The 15,436-nt window shown below is 37.4% G+C and overlaps 1 protein-coding gene across 1 annotated transcript in view; it reads left to right on the plus strand.

The window, feature by feature from the left end:
* The window catches only part of MCC (MCC regulator of WNT signaling pathway), a 181,051-nt gene that overhangs the window by 15,239 nt on the left and 150,376 nt on the right, over positions 1-15,436 (plus strand). Inside the window, 1 exon segment of the mRNA XM_058823775.1 lies at positions 12,991-13,202. Within this exon segment, the coding sequence (XP_058679758.1) occupies positions 12,991-13,202 (212 nt within the window).

The following is a 15,436-nucleotide window of genomic DNA, read 5'->3' on the forward strand; positions in this document are numbered from 1 at the left end:
GGTAGGAACTAATGTTTCTTGGATGCTTTAAAAATTGTTCCACTTAGTGAGATCTGAATGCTGGAAGAACCCTATGATTTAGAGAATACAAAAATACTTCTCCATCTGGTTGAAAACTAACAAAATCAAAAACCAGAACCAACCAAACTAAAAGAAACCAACAACAAAAACAAACCACACCCCCCACCCAAAAACTCAAACCAACAAACAAAAAAAAAAGAAAAAGTGCTATTCCATCCACAGGAAAACAGGATGTAGGAAGGGATTATCTGTGTCATTGAGCCCAGTCCTTGATAGCACTATGACCAGTCAGCATTAGGTCAGAAATGTTAATACCTGCAGAATGCTTCCTTTCACCATGTAAGAAATGGAAGAGACTAAAGGACACAGATTCTGGGGTCAAAGATGGCAAAGTGTGGTGTTTTGTGGAAAAAGCTGAGGATGCTGTCCATTCCCCAGTTCCTTACAACAGGTGCATGCTGGCTATAAGTGACTGCTGGCTGGTGACCATGGAACTGACCTGTGTCCATTCTTCACAAAAACAGCATCAACCTCTGATGATGTTTAGTTGGAGCTATGTCTCCTCAACCTTTTCTTTGGGCTATATGAGCCTACATGTTTTAAAACACTTTTTAAACTGGAAATCTTCCTAATTAGTCTTCCCAATCGTTTTTCTTTGAAGTGTCTTAAAATAATTTGACAATATTTTTTTATTGTCGGATGTACTTCATAGATCTGGAGAGTTATGCTATTCCAGCTTCTCATGTTATGTCAGGGTTATGTCAATGTCATGTTATTGACTTGTTGCCTGGTAAAATGTTTAACGTCAGATTTATTTATTTATTTGAAAGTAGTTGATGGTACATGGATTTCTGTTTTAGCAGCGTGGATGCAAAGCATACTGAAAACAATACAAGTCACACATAACAGAGGAGAGCAATTGCAGGGCACAAGTCAATCACAATACCAGTGAGGCTGAGCTTTGTAGGCAAGTACTCCACACTGGCTTGGCTAACTCAGGAAGACATTCACACTCTTACTGAACTCAGGGAGAAATACAGCACCAGTTGATTCTCTCAGCTGTTTATGGTTTATGTACACCCTCTTGGTGTTGAGGTCAAGCCAGCTTTTTTGCAAGAGCTGTGATCAGTCCCAGCCCACATCCTTCCCTGAGCTTCATGGGCACATCACCCTGGCCCATCTCTAATCCTGCTCCCATAGTAGGGCTTTACTGATCAGTCACACCTGTCTTTATCTTGTAAGTGGTCAGCTTCATAGAAAGTAAAACTGGGCATGGTTTGATTTTGGTGGTTTGATCTATTAATTTACTTATTTACTAGCTTTTAAGGTATGGGATTAGCATGTTCTGTCTTATAGTCACTTTGCATGTGTGTTTGGCTAGTCATCTCAGAAATTCAAATTTTCCTTGTTTACTTTGTATCCTTGGTGAACTCCTTATTGTTTTGCTTTATAAATAGACTGTACTATTCCCTTATCCTATCGTCTCAGCCTCCTTGGCTTTTCATTTTGGCTTCTCAGTACAGCAAATCTGTTTCATAGCTCTGTTTATCTTCCATCTCGTGTTTTATAGCTTCATAATAATATTTTGTTATAGAGGTAGTTCGTTGTTAGTGTTTCTTCTGTTTATACTTTTTTCATATATATCCTTGAATTGCAAAACTCTGTCGTTCCTATGCCCATTTCTCCCATCACTTTCTGTAGTGAAATTTTTCTAAGCCTTGTGCTCAATTGATTTCCAGCCTGTGAATCTCTTTCTGGAGCTGTCAGACAGTATTTCAAAACCAAGTTTGTGCCTTTTTTGTTTTCTTTAAGGATGTTGTGTGTTCCCTTTGCTCATGCAATTACCTTCTGTTGCCTGCTTTTTTGGTGTGGCCAGACTTGTATTCTTCTGCAAAATAGAGATGCTGTTCTGCCCTCGGATGGCTATACAAAGCTTCCCTGTTTGCTGACCAGATTTCTGGGCTTTAAAATCTTCTTTCTTAGACAAGCCAGCTAAGTAATTATGATTTGTAATAATCAGAGGTAACAGACATCTCTTAAACTTGACAAGAGAACGGCCAACATAATACTCTCAAAATTTATCCCATGAAGAATCTTACTAATTGCTGCCAAAATTATTTATAGATGAACTTCCAAATTTATTAGTGTATAGAAGTCAATCCCAACTACTTTTTTCCCCCTATTCCTCAGCTGCTGTTAGTTTTACAAGAATAATTTAATTAATTTTTGAAGCTGGTGAGTGAACCCATTTTTCCTTTCCTCTTTTTTCCACAAAAGTTAAGATCAGAAGATGTTTGAATTTCCTGCCTTGATATATTTTGCTCTGCTGATCAAGTGTGACTATCTTACTGCGCTGTACTTCTAGAGCTATGGGTAATTATGGGATTTGTCCTTGACTCTTGCAAGAATCTTAGAAAACATACCGAGATGCTCCCCCCTGAAAAAAAGGATGGGAGGAAATACTAAAGCTGAGCATTTAGGATGCAACTGATTTTTATTTGGTTGTAAATGAAAACCACTGTGGCAGCACTGTTCAAGAAGTTCTACATAGCTTTCTTTTCAAAGAGTCAAGGAAACAGTGCTGCAATACATTTCTGTGATATAAACATATCCTGCGGTATGAACATAATGGCAGCTGAGGAATTACACTTGCTGTCAAGCTTGAATTATGACCTGTGTCTTTCTGTGCCTTCCTGATGTTTCTGTGCCTTTCATGTCTTTGAGGGCTCATTTATATACTCAATAGCGATCAAAGAATTGATTATGTTATTATTGAGTCTTTGCTGTTGCTTTCTAAGTATTGCTTGAGACAAGAGATATCATGTACAAATTCAAACATGAGCTTGGTCGATGTTCTTTTTTTGTGTTTTGTTTTGTGTTAGCATTTTTTTTCTGGTCAAAACACTTTTAATTAAACTTTATTTTCAAAGATAGTTTACAGACCTTTTTTTCAAGACTAATTTCTACGTCGGGTATGAGCTGCTGATGATATTTAAAGCTGATATCGTATATTGATGTGGGGCACATAAATGACAGCATTTCAAAACTCTTTTGACTGTTATTGAGTAGCAGGTGTCCTGATGATCTGAAACAAAGGAATCCAGCCTCTGACATGAATGTTTATACACTGCAAGTTTGCATGTAATTGTGCAGAGATCACCAGTTAGGCAGCATTTTGTGCTACCTTTTCTTGGAACTGTTCCAAATTCCTTAAAAAAAAACCAACCAAACAAAAAACCTTTGTTGCCTCTAAGTTTTGCTTTTCGTTATGAAGATAATAGCCTGGAAAAAAATTTGCAAGTAATTGCATCTAATCTACTGTTGAATTTCGTCTCATCCATCTGTTTTATCATTGATAAGATTTTTCAAATAATTTGGTCCAACTTTGCCCAACAAATGTTTACGCCTGTGTTTCCAGATGGGATGCAGGAATGAGGAAATTGGTTGACTCTTTTAATCAAGGTACAGGACTCAGATTTATTAATAATCACTCATGTATGTCCTCAGTAAGCCAAGCCTGCATCCATATCTACCATCCTAAAGAGCAAATGAATGTATAGATTTAAAAGTTTGATGTTTTATTCAAGTGCACAAAAAAGGAAGTTTTCTAAGTTACTAGAATTAGGCTTTTTGATACTTATTAATCAGTAATTCAAAGTTGTTATAATGTGTTGTCATTCTTATCCTACACTATTAATGTTAACAATAATTTGCAAGTAATAACCAGTTATTTTCAAATAAGTGAAATGGAATGTAAACTCTGTTAACATTCTTGAATTTTAAGTTACAATTTTAAGAAATTAATAAAATAACTTCTGAAAGTGTTGCTGGAATCTTGCAGTCACCAAATGTGACCTAACTCTTTAGTATATCGTTTCAGTAGGAAATGGAGGAAGAATGTCAGTTACTGATCAAATCTGTTACTGATCAAATCTGTCCAGCTATGGAGAGTGAGGGCTATGATAGGGTAGAGTAAATCTGTCTAAATAATGTAGTGAGTGATGGAGGTGGATTGCTTGGCACATAAAAACTTCAACGCAGCAGAACTACATCTCTAATATTTAAAGCAGGGAGTTGCCTGAACAGTTGTGGCTTGTGTTAGCCTTTTCAGTGTTGTATAGCTTTGTATGTCTTTTATAAAAGCTAGCATTAGAATTATCTGTATTATGCATTGTATAGATCTGTCAAGTTCTTTGCAAGGAGTAAAATGGCCGTTTTTTCCCCTTGATAAAAAATTGCCTGTTTCTAGCACCAATTGACATGGCAGATGAACAAGAAATGGCACTATTTATTAGTAAATTCTTGGTTTCCTGTAACTGCATGTATTTATTGATCTCATTTCATATTCTAGATAAACAGTCACGAATATAAGAGTCCTTTACCAATTTTTGGCTGTAGGTTAGTACTTAGGAATTAATTCATAGCCAATTCCCCTTTCTTTACTGAAAATAAGTCCCCTGAAAACTTGCTATGATAATTTATTTGCATAGTGGATCAAGCATGAGAAATAATCAAAGGAATGGTAGGAATTCAGCCTTAAATTAAGCTTATGGGTAAATAGGAGAGGCAGACTAGTGGGACTGAAAAAATATTATTTTTGTTTTACATTAATTCCATGTTTGATCTTACTGCAAATAAATTGCTTTTGTGAAACTGATGCACTGATTACATTTATTTATGCTGTATTTAATTAAAAACTACAGAGCTCATATGGACACAAAGGCATGCTGCAGATTTTCTTGAAGTTTATAAGCAAAGTTTCACCCTTAGATATGTTTAACTAGAAAAGCTTTGAGTTTCTGCCAAATTTAAATGCATACAAACTTCTGTTAACTGTAAGTGGTTTAGTTTATTACATGTAAATAATCTTTTGATACCACTGTCTTTGTGCAAAGCAGCAGAATATAGGTAACTTTTCTTTTCTTTAATAAACAGAGAATTTAAGTTCCATGAGCATCCTTACAAATTAACCTGAATTTCTGGAGGTTTATAATTGACAGCTGATGAATCTTACTAAAATCATAATATATAGTATGCATTAAACACCAGGGAAACTTTACAGGATAGAAGTGATCCCTGCAGGGATCCCTGGTGTCTGATACAAAAGCAAACTGGGTTGAATCTTTCTTCTGGTTTGAATATTTGTAAAATGTAAGAACAGCTAATCTGTATTAGACAAGACTTTATTGTTAAATGATAATTCTGTCCCTTAGCACAGTGAGAAGAAAATTATTAGAGAAGATTGTAGAGTCTGAGTGATCATGTAACAATGCTTGCATATTAAATTTCAGTTCAGGGATTTAGAATTAGAGATAGTTGCACTGGCTCACACCCACATGGCTTCACTCCCTCTACCCCTGTCTTGCCAGACTGAGCCTCTGAACACGTGCAAGTCTTTAGTGTTCACCATGGCCTGCCACCTGGAGTATCACATCCTGCCCTTCCATTGTATGAGGAATAAACTCTTCTTGCTTTCCTGAAGTTTCCTTCCTTCCATGCAGGGGTTTTTCCTCTCTCCCCCCCATCCCCCCTCCCCCCATTGTATCCAGTCAAGGTTGAGCATTGCATTGTGCTACCTTCCCCAGTAGAAGCACTAGCAGAGTCAGTCGCCTCTGTGCCTTCCATAAAAGTTACAGGAATTCAGTGTGTTTGACGCTTTGACACCAAATGCCCTTGAAATTACCATACACCTTAACATTTTGAGAGGAGAGTGGAAGGACAGGCAGCTGAGTAGGTAGAACTGGGGAAACAGAAAGCTGCTGTTCCTGAGAGCTGCTGTTACCCAGAGCCGATAGAAGGGCTGGCCCCGACTGGCTCTGCAGAGCGCCACAGGTCAGGCTTGTTCAGGGCACTGCTGTGTTACCCCTGGTCAGCTCCAGTGGTAACACATGGAGCTGTGGTTTGTGTTTGCCATATGGTTTGGACCTGGATTACAGCACCATTCCTCAGTTTTGTCCCAGTTTATGCTTTCCATGCAAACTGTGATCAGCTTGAGAAACTGAAAGGCTGCTGGGGTTTTCATAGAAATCATGCTTCATTTGGCACAAGATGAGCACTGTCACATATACTACACTTCAGCTTTTGTAAATCAAGGGCTGCCTCTCAGCACATTTCTGCTTTATCTCTCCTGACTTCTGTGATGTGATCTTCATCTGCCTGCTTTCAATGTGGCTCTGACATACTAAGGTTCATGAAAAAGGAACAAAATGAAACTGACAGGCAACAAACTCTGGATTTGTTTGCTTGGATACATATGTATTCAAGTCAGATCTAAAGTGAGGTTGTCTTGAGTGGAAGGTGTTCAGGGAGGAAGCTGGTTATTCACCTATGAATTTCCAGGTAAGGAAAGACAACTTTTTTTAGAAGTACAATGCATATGGTACAAATACTGTACCTGAAAGGTAGGCTCAAATTCCTCTACCTTCTGTATGACTTCAGGTTTTATGTACTCTTTTTCCTATATACTGTATACTTCCCTCTTTACTAGAGATCATTAATTTTCAGGGGAAAAAAAAGATTGTTTTCTGCCTTAATAGAAAATTCAAATTAAATTCTAGATTGAGTTCCTGAGTACAATGCAGTTGTTAGCCAGCATAGTTCTGGCAAAATTTAGTTAAGGTGCTTAAACAATACTGGGTACTAGCAGACCTTGGTTTCTAGAAGTCACGTCCTTGTTGAGGAGTCATCCCCTCCTCTGTTTCTTATGTCTGAATAGAGCAAATGGTTATCTGGCCTCAAGGATAGTCTTGAATAATCTCGGAGTCAAGGACAGGTATATGAAGATGTTATGGATAGTGTACTTTTATTTTGTTTTCTATGTAACTGTTTCCTATATGGCCAATGCCAGTCTGCTGGAAGGTACCGAAATCATGATAGTTTACATAGATACATTTCTCCAGTAACTGAAATAAATTTGAAGAAGGCAAATTGTTGGAAATTCCACACACATTTGTTAATATATATGGTTTGGACTACTGATTTAACAAATCCAGTTTCTTCATCCAAAAGCTGTGTTGAGTGACTGGGAAATTATAATGAGAGAAACTTCGTCTTTAACTAGTTATGTCTCTGTGTTTTACTTTCTCAAGGCTTTATTAATTACCTTGCCTACTTTATGGTTTTGCTCTTGGCAAGCTTATTCACTTATCTATCCTAATTTTCATGTAGCTATTTGATTTATTTTTCTTAAGATTTGACATAGTTTTTGTAAGTGATAGAAATCTGCTTAGAAAAAAATGTCATGGAATGTAAAAAATTAAAATCCAAAAGCCTAAAAAAGAGGTAGTGTTACTCTGGTAAGTAAGAGTACTTCTTATGTTGCAGACTGTTCCAATTTTTTTAATGTGCATTTAAGTTTTTCTGAAATTTATGCTATAATGATGTCCTGTAGTGAGTTGGGTGGGCATCACAAAATTGGAGAATTCCTGAATTTTGAATGTATCAGTGTTAGGGGTATTTCACCGAACCTGAAATACAATTGAGGTTTTGTGATGATTTTGCAAAATATACCAGTAGAAAGTGCAAATGTGTGAACTTGTAGTTCAGGGACAAAAGGATGATGACGTGTGAGCTGACAGCAGTCTTTTAGAGCAGAAATTATCAGTGTGGTTCAATTTTCCTCTTAGATCTAATTTCATAAAAGAGATTTCTCCCATAAGTAAGTTATGTTAGTTATAGTCAGTGTAGGGTGTAGCTGTGGTTTCCTTTCCTTGGAGCTTGTTATCCTCACTCCCAAGACTAATGAGAAAAGGACCGAAATAACACAGCTTAACATTGTATGTTGTGTGCAGTGCTCATCAAAGCAGAAAAAAAGTATGGTAGGAGGAAAAAAATTTAGACAATGATCCTACAGACCTTTGCCTTGAGATTCTCCATTTCCCGTAACTGCTTTGCCCACATCAATTATTTCCCTCTTGGTCATTGGACAAGTGTTGCAAAAAATTCTAATGTGAAGTATCTCTAGGACTGAAGCTGCATTTGGAATACATTCCTTCCCTCCCTGAATTCTCCTAGCACTTTTAATGGATGTACAAATAGCTTTCTGTATTTAATAAACACTGTCACCCAGCTGTGCATGTGAGGACCAGTTACTATCATCATCATTCTGTTGCTGTGCCATTCATAGGTGTCATTCATATTGTTTTATCATCTGATGCAAAATAATAAATAAGTTTTAAAGAGTGATTCCTGTTAAATAGGAAACAGTTACATGAGTTGTCAGGCTACCAGCTGAAGCCAGAACCTTTGGCCTTTGATCCCTATATGGAAGTGTTTTGTAGAAAACAGTGGAAATAATTGTGATAAACTCCAAATATTACTATTATTTTAACTTTCCTAATCAGATGGGATTAGAATAAAGTTGATCCCTTTATGAGAACATAGCTTCTTTTCAGTCCTTTTGATTTACTATACTTGGTGTGTTGCTTGGCAATTGGAGCTTATGCAGTTCCTAAATTTTCTTTAAAGTTAATTTGGGTTTTGTTATGTTTCCGTCATCTTGGGAGACTTGAATGTTCACAAAGATTTACTCTCATTCTTCTTGAATGTCCAAAGATTTACTATCATTCTTCTCGGCTTCCTGAACAGCCTGCATTTTTTATAGCTAGACCTACTCCTCGAGGCTCTGACTTGACTAGCAAGTGCAAAATGACAGTTCTTTCTTAATTTTGTATATTTCCCCTTCATTCAGTGCACTTGCCTCCAGAACTATTATTACTGAAGTTGGCAGCGAGCTCTGAAATGGCTAGTGCTTTTCCCTAATCTCCCTGTTGCCTTCACTGAATAATAATAATTCAATATTCCAACTCTTTGTGATAGGTTATCATAATTTAACTATTGAATGAAAGATGAGCAAAAAAAAAAAAAAACCCACCACTGAAAAATAGCCATTCTTTTGGTAATATAATGCATAAAATTTTAATTAGCTAAATGTCATGGCTACCTCGTGGAAAACAGTAATCAGACTCCTCACTGTGTGAGGTGAATCTGTGTGACCAAGGAGCTGGTTGACAACTTAGGTTGTCAGCTGTCTTCATGTTCTCCATTCACAAGTCAGACTCATTTCAGAACTTGATGCAGAGCTGATTTTACAGTGCCTCACTTTTCCTGATACCCCAGGTCCTCTCAGAAACAAATACATCTTCAGTGTCCTACCATCCTGATGGTTTATCTTTTCTAGCCTGTGAGCAATGAAGAAACCACACAATGCTTGGTTCACCAGCATAGCCTGGTAAAATTAGCCTTTATCAAACCAAAAATTCTGGCTTGTATTTTTGGCAGGCATGTGTTTCTTTGCTGCAGAATACAAGCCACCTGGGCAGAAGGTTAACTGCTGGAACATAAGATGAAATGCCATTTTCTTTCAGATCAGAGTGGCAAGGTGGTTCCAGAACAGAGACCAGAGATCTTTGCAGGTCATAAAGGAAGATTCAGATAGCAGGAATTCTCAGTGCAGGTGGGCAGGGTACAGTATTCAGAGTGGTGTTTGTGAGCCAACTTGACTGTTTTAAACAGCTTTGGTACAATTCACAAACTGAAATTTTATGTAAATTTATATTATTATGGAATCTTTCGTGTGCCATCGAACTAAACTGTCCTTTGTTATTCTTTAATACTCTATATATTCATTCACTCCAGACAGTGTTGCTTTAACTTCCTTACTCTGGAATTATAGTGTTACTTATGTAATTTGAAAACAATTATGTGCTCTTACATTACTTATCTAATACAAATATTGTGCAATGAATTTATTTATTTATTTATGTTTTCTTTCTATCTAATCTTTGTAGTAACATCAACTTCCCAGCATGCTTATTACCTGGGAATTTTCATGATAATTTTATTTCACTTCATACAGGAATTTCATGCTTCTTGTTATTCTAAGTGTAGCTGAACAGGGAAAAGTTATGGTGGGATCTATGTTGTTCTGCAAAGACTAATCTTGAACACAGATTTATTACCTATAGGTCAGCTATCAGCCATCATGCCTAAGGTTTCCTTATTTTTTATTAGTATTATCAGAGGAGGAATGGTATGTTAATTACAGCAAGATACAAGAGTTGTCTGTTAATTCCTGGTTAAATTTTCAGTTACAAGTGAAATCTGAGTTTTGACTCCAGAGTTTCCCTGCAAAGCTGAGATTTGAGAGGTGCATGATCCAGGACAGCATTTTAACAGCCAGAGTTCTGGAATCTGTTGGGAAAACAGTGGGCAAATTTAGGGACTAGGGTTAAGCCCAAAATAAAATACTGGAAATGCCTTCCAGTCATCTCCCCTTCCATTTTTAGTATGTATATTTTAAATTAGGAGTATTGACATGAACTTTTAAGAAAACTTGGGTTAAAGATACAGTCATAATGTAGTAATAAAACTCCAGTGTTTCCTGATCCATCTATAACTGACAGGTGACTTCTGTGCCAGCTGAATGTTCAGTCTGATAGCAGATGGTGCAATCTGTGAAAGCCACTTGGGTCCTTCAGCAGAAATGCTGTTCTTAATTGCATGAACGTAGAAGCTCTTTTGCAGAGCAGTGGTTTTTGGGTAATAGAAATGTAGTGCATATTCTCGGTAGAAACATGCCATATTTAGCTCTGTGGAAAAAGGTGGATCCGTGTGATACAGCCAGCTCTCTTAATTCTGTGGCTCTGCTTGCCCAGAGAGGGTTGTTTCACCTGCTTTTGGCAGGCCTGGGAAGTGGCAGAACTGATCCTCTGCTGCCCTTGGATGCCTGAGACATTTCAGCGGCTCCAGGTCTGTGAGCTACTGATTTTTTTGCTCTGTGGTGTACTGCAGCCACACGAGGGCAGAGAAACACAATGTTGTGCACAGCCACAGTGCCCTGCCTGCTCTATAAAATATTGCTGGTACTGGTATCTCAGTGCAAGTCTGTTGGAAAGACTGCAGTGTGTAGCCAGTTGAAGTACAGTGGTGCATGCTCTTGGTGTGAAAGTCATTGAAATAATCTTTAATCTCCTTCTACCAATCAAGATAATTATATTGGTATAAAATGTAAATATTATGGCTTATTTTCTACTTCGATGTTTCAAGACTAGAATATTTGCATTGCACAAAGACAGGGAAACCAACTCCAGGTTTACTAAGTCTGCTTTTCATCCATAACAGCTTTACAGGATCTTAGAGTATTGACCTGAAACAACAGATGAATTGCTGCCTTGCAGCCCTTCTGGCTGGTTTTCCACTTGTACTTTTGCATCTTAAACTTTGCTTGGCAATGGGGAGACATTCTCCTAATAGTCCATTATGTAGTTTATTGGTTTTGCCTGGTAATGTACTGAGTACGTAATAACCGCTGATTAGTAAACACTTCCTTAGAATGCTGATTAATACTTGAGAGAGAAAACCAGCTCAAAAAAGGAAAAACTTTTAAAATAATAGGATGGCCTTACAGGTAACCACTTACGGTTTGATGTTTGCGTATTTGATTTCGAGTTTTGATCTAGTCTGTAGCTCTGGATTCTATTCTGACTTTTGTATTAACCAGAGTGTATGCTTGGACAGTCACTTATTTGTTTTTAATCTTCATTATACTATAGATGAAATTTTACAGTACTGCCCAGGGTTATTAAATAACCTAGTGCCTACTCTGGATTGTTTTGCCATAGGAAATGGTTGAATTGAAAACTTAACAAAGTTTTAATAGGAGTGGGACATTTGTAAGGGAATCAGAAGCAGCCAGGGGTGAAATAGTTACTGACAAAACTAGAAATTTTTCTTCTACTTGTTTTATGGTTTAACCCCAGCTCTGTGCATAGGGAATTGGAAGGATTGTTCATGGAGAAACAGGAACCCTACAACTTCATGATACAGAAGCTTTTTCAAAGCATTATTGTTTGTCACTTGCCACCAGATCATATGCTTGCATTGATTTGTAATGAAACATCTTGTGATTGATATGTCTGGCACTTGAATTGAAACAAGTAATCCTGTGATAATAAAAAAAGCAGTGGTAACATAAAAACTATAACTATACAGCTAAAAGATACCTTATTTGTTGGCATTCAGTGAACAAAAAGTTAATGTTTTTCCTCTTTTGCTCTTTGATCTCTGCTGCTTTTCAGTTTGATGTCAGTACTCATTTCTCAGTCTTAGCTGTTCTAAACAACACTGGTTTTGCAGTACACTAAATAACATATGCAAATGCTTTTAGTTTTCCTTCTGAATCTTGTAATTTAGTAATTCACCTATGCACTGGAAATTTTACTCCTTTTTTTCCCTGATATTATCAGCACACAAAAGATGGGCAGTAATGGCAGTAGAGGTTTTGTTTCTTTTTCTTTCTGGAATGATGGTCAGGGTTATTTCTATGTCAGCAGAGTGCCCTGGCAGCCAAAAGTGCTGTGTCCTGGGGTGTATCAGCATCATTAGACAGTCAAAGAAGGTCGTGGTCCTAATCTGCACTGTGTTGTAGCTGCCCCACCTTGACTACTGTGTGCATTTTTGGTAATTTCTCAGTACATGAAAGGCATCAAACTATGGGAGTGTGTACACAGGAGGGAGATCAAGATTGTGAAAGATCTCAAGGAGCAGCTGAGGTCACTGGATTTGCTCAGCTTGGAGAAGAGAATGCTGAGGGGTGACACCAGAGGTGCTGATTTCCACTCTCTGGTGAGCAGTGACAGGACATGAGGAAGGGGAATGAAGCTGCATCAGGGAAAGTTCAGACTGGATGTTAGGGAGAGGAATGATTGAAAGCCATTTATTCTGGAATGATGGCTGGTCACTGGAACAGGCTCCCCAGGGAGGTGGTCACAGCACTAAGCCTGGCAGAATTCAAGGACCGCCTGGATGATCCTCTTAGTCACGTAGTTTAGGTTTAGGCAGTCCTGTGAGGACCAGAGAGTTGAACTCAGTGATCCTCATGGATGCCTTCCAACTTGAGAGATTTTTTTTTTTTTTATACACAGAACTAGACATTCCATACTAGAATGTTTTTCCTTTTCTGCATTTTAGGTGCTGTATCAGGAGCCAGAGAAAGCTGGGAGTATGATTCAGGAGCGAGAGACCTTCAGAGTCCGGACCTCCACAGTCATTTTATGCTACAAAAGGTGTTGGAGTATGGTAGAAGCAATGTGACTCTACAGGCTGCTCTGCAAAGACTTCTAGCTCAGGCCTCAAATTTTAGCAACTCTGTTGGAGGAAGCTACTTAGAGCTTGCCAACACTGTAAGTGCATTTTATATTTAAGTCTGCTTTTAAGTTTTGTAGGAAGATTGGTGTTTAATTTGCTTTGGTTTTGTTTTTGAAGAAGCATATTTATTCCACTCTTAGAGCCCTTATTGAAGTAATTTTTACTTTATTTTTCAGAAAATCCATGTGATATTAGCAATAATTTTGTGTATAGTGTTTCCAAAGCTTCATAACCAAGTTGTGTCAAAAAATGTAGTAATCTGTGAGTGGTTGAACTGAAGTTCCTAACTGATACAATTTAACAGAATATTTGTTTATAAAAAGTCCTCCCAATTAACTTTAAATGTGTCAGATTGCTCAAAAGTGTTGTGCAGCAGAATTCTTCACATATTATTTCATTGCTACCCACTAAATTATTTGGTACTTTCTTTAAGCCCTTGGTGTGCTTTTTTATTTCTACAGGCAAATACTATTCTCCATTTAAAAAAGCCCACATAACTGTGTGTGCTGGAGAAAGGCGAATTTTCTTCACAGTGATCAGTGTGGAACTGTAATTTGGGCAACACTTTTGGAGGAGTAAGACATTATTTTTTCCTTGTTCCACATTTGTATTGAGATCATGTTTGTGTTTTAATCTTAACCCAGGCATCTTATAAAAGACCACCTATTTTGTAGTATGTTTCTGGTTTATGTTGCACAGAAACTTAGGTGAAGAAGTAAAAGATGCTAAAATGAAAGTGAAAAATTTCTAATTAAAAAAATTACTCTCCGTTGCCATGCTGGACTTTGATGAAATAGACTCCTAGTTCATGATATCATAAGATAATTTAAGCTGTAAAGGAAACTTCAGGAGGCTGTCTGGTCCAACATCCTACTCAAAATGGAAGTGATTGCTGACAACAGAGGAAAATCAATGTCTTCAAGCCACATTATTTAAAAAGATAAAAAGTATCTTGACAATGCTCGCAAAAGCTTTCTTGTTTTATCCAAGTTTCTAAACATGAGCTGATACAGGGCCTGTTTCCATATGCAGAGTAAAAAAATGTAGATATTAAAAATTCCTTTAGAGGGAAAAGAATTTAAGAAAATTTATATTTTCTTAAAGGAATTGTATTCTCATTTTTTCTATGGAAGATAATAAGAGATCAGCTGTGGTTCAATTACGAGCTCACCCAGAAGCGTATGGGAGCAGAAAACAAGCAGGCATGCATGTATTATAAAGAGAATAATATGGGGGAATTGAGAAGTTATAGGCCATTTAGCAGCTCTGTTTGTATGTTCCATTTCTTCTGGGGAAATAAGAGCAATTTGAAGTGAGAGCAGAGGACATGTAGATTTGTAAAAGAATATAATATAACCCAATATAATACCTCCTTTAAGAGGAGATGGAAGAGAGACAATACACATCATGTTTCTCCAGTAAAACATCTGACCCTGCCTTAAGTGATGTTCACATCATCAAGGAAGAAACATAATTTAAATGTAACTACTAATGGTTGTATAGTGAGGATTCGGAAGTTTTGTGCTGTCACATATTTACAGAGATATGAGACAAAGCTGCAGTGTGCAATGTTACTCAAGAATGCACGGTGTGATGGTTCCTGCATTGCTATTATATGTAGAAATCTAAAAAAAAAAATGCAGGAAGCTTATAAAAAATACAGATTTCCAGGTTTCATGGCTTTCTGAGTCAGAGGAGGACATCAGGAAAGGTTTTATTACCCCCAGGGTGGTTGAGCACTGGAAAGGCTTCCCTGAGCAGTGGTCACAGCACCAGCCTGACAGAGTTCAAGTGTATGGACAATGCTCTTAGGCATATGGTGTGACTCTTGGAGTGTTTTGTGCAGGGCCGGGAATTGGACTCAGTGATCCTGACTAGGTCCTTGCCAACTCAAGATATTCTATGATTTGGTGATCTCTATATTCCTTCTATGCGTGTTGCCATGAAAGATGCCTGCTCTTTGTTTTAATCTGTTACACTTCTGCTTTAGAATATTTCTTCTATGCTTTTCAAAACCACAGTAGGGTCATCAGTCTCTCATTTATATGTAGACAAATACAATAACATCTTCATTTGACTCCCTCTGAGCACTGCTGTCATGGGTCATATGTAAATTTTTGCTTTGGCTTTATTAAACTGGAGAGAGAAAGGAGCAAGAGAAAATTGAGAGAATTATTTACTTTGGGTTTCAATATTTATTCATCTTTCCACAAAATTTAATACTAAGGGGCATGCTTACTGCAGTCTAAATTTAGGCTCCTCAAAGAGA

Source organism: Ammospiza caudacuta, chromosome Z (genome assembly GCF_027887145.1).
Source record: "Ammospiza caudacuta isolate bAmmCau1 chromosome Z, bAmmCau1.pri, whole genome shotgun sequence".
In the NCBI taxonomy this organism is placed as follows: Eukaryota; Metazoa; Chordata; class Aves; order Passeriformes; family Passerellidae; genus Ammospiza; species Ammospiza caudacuta.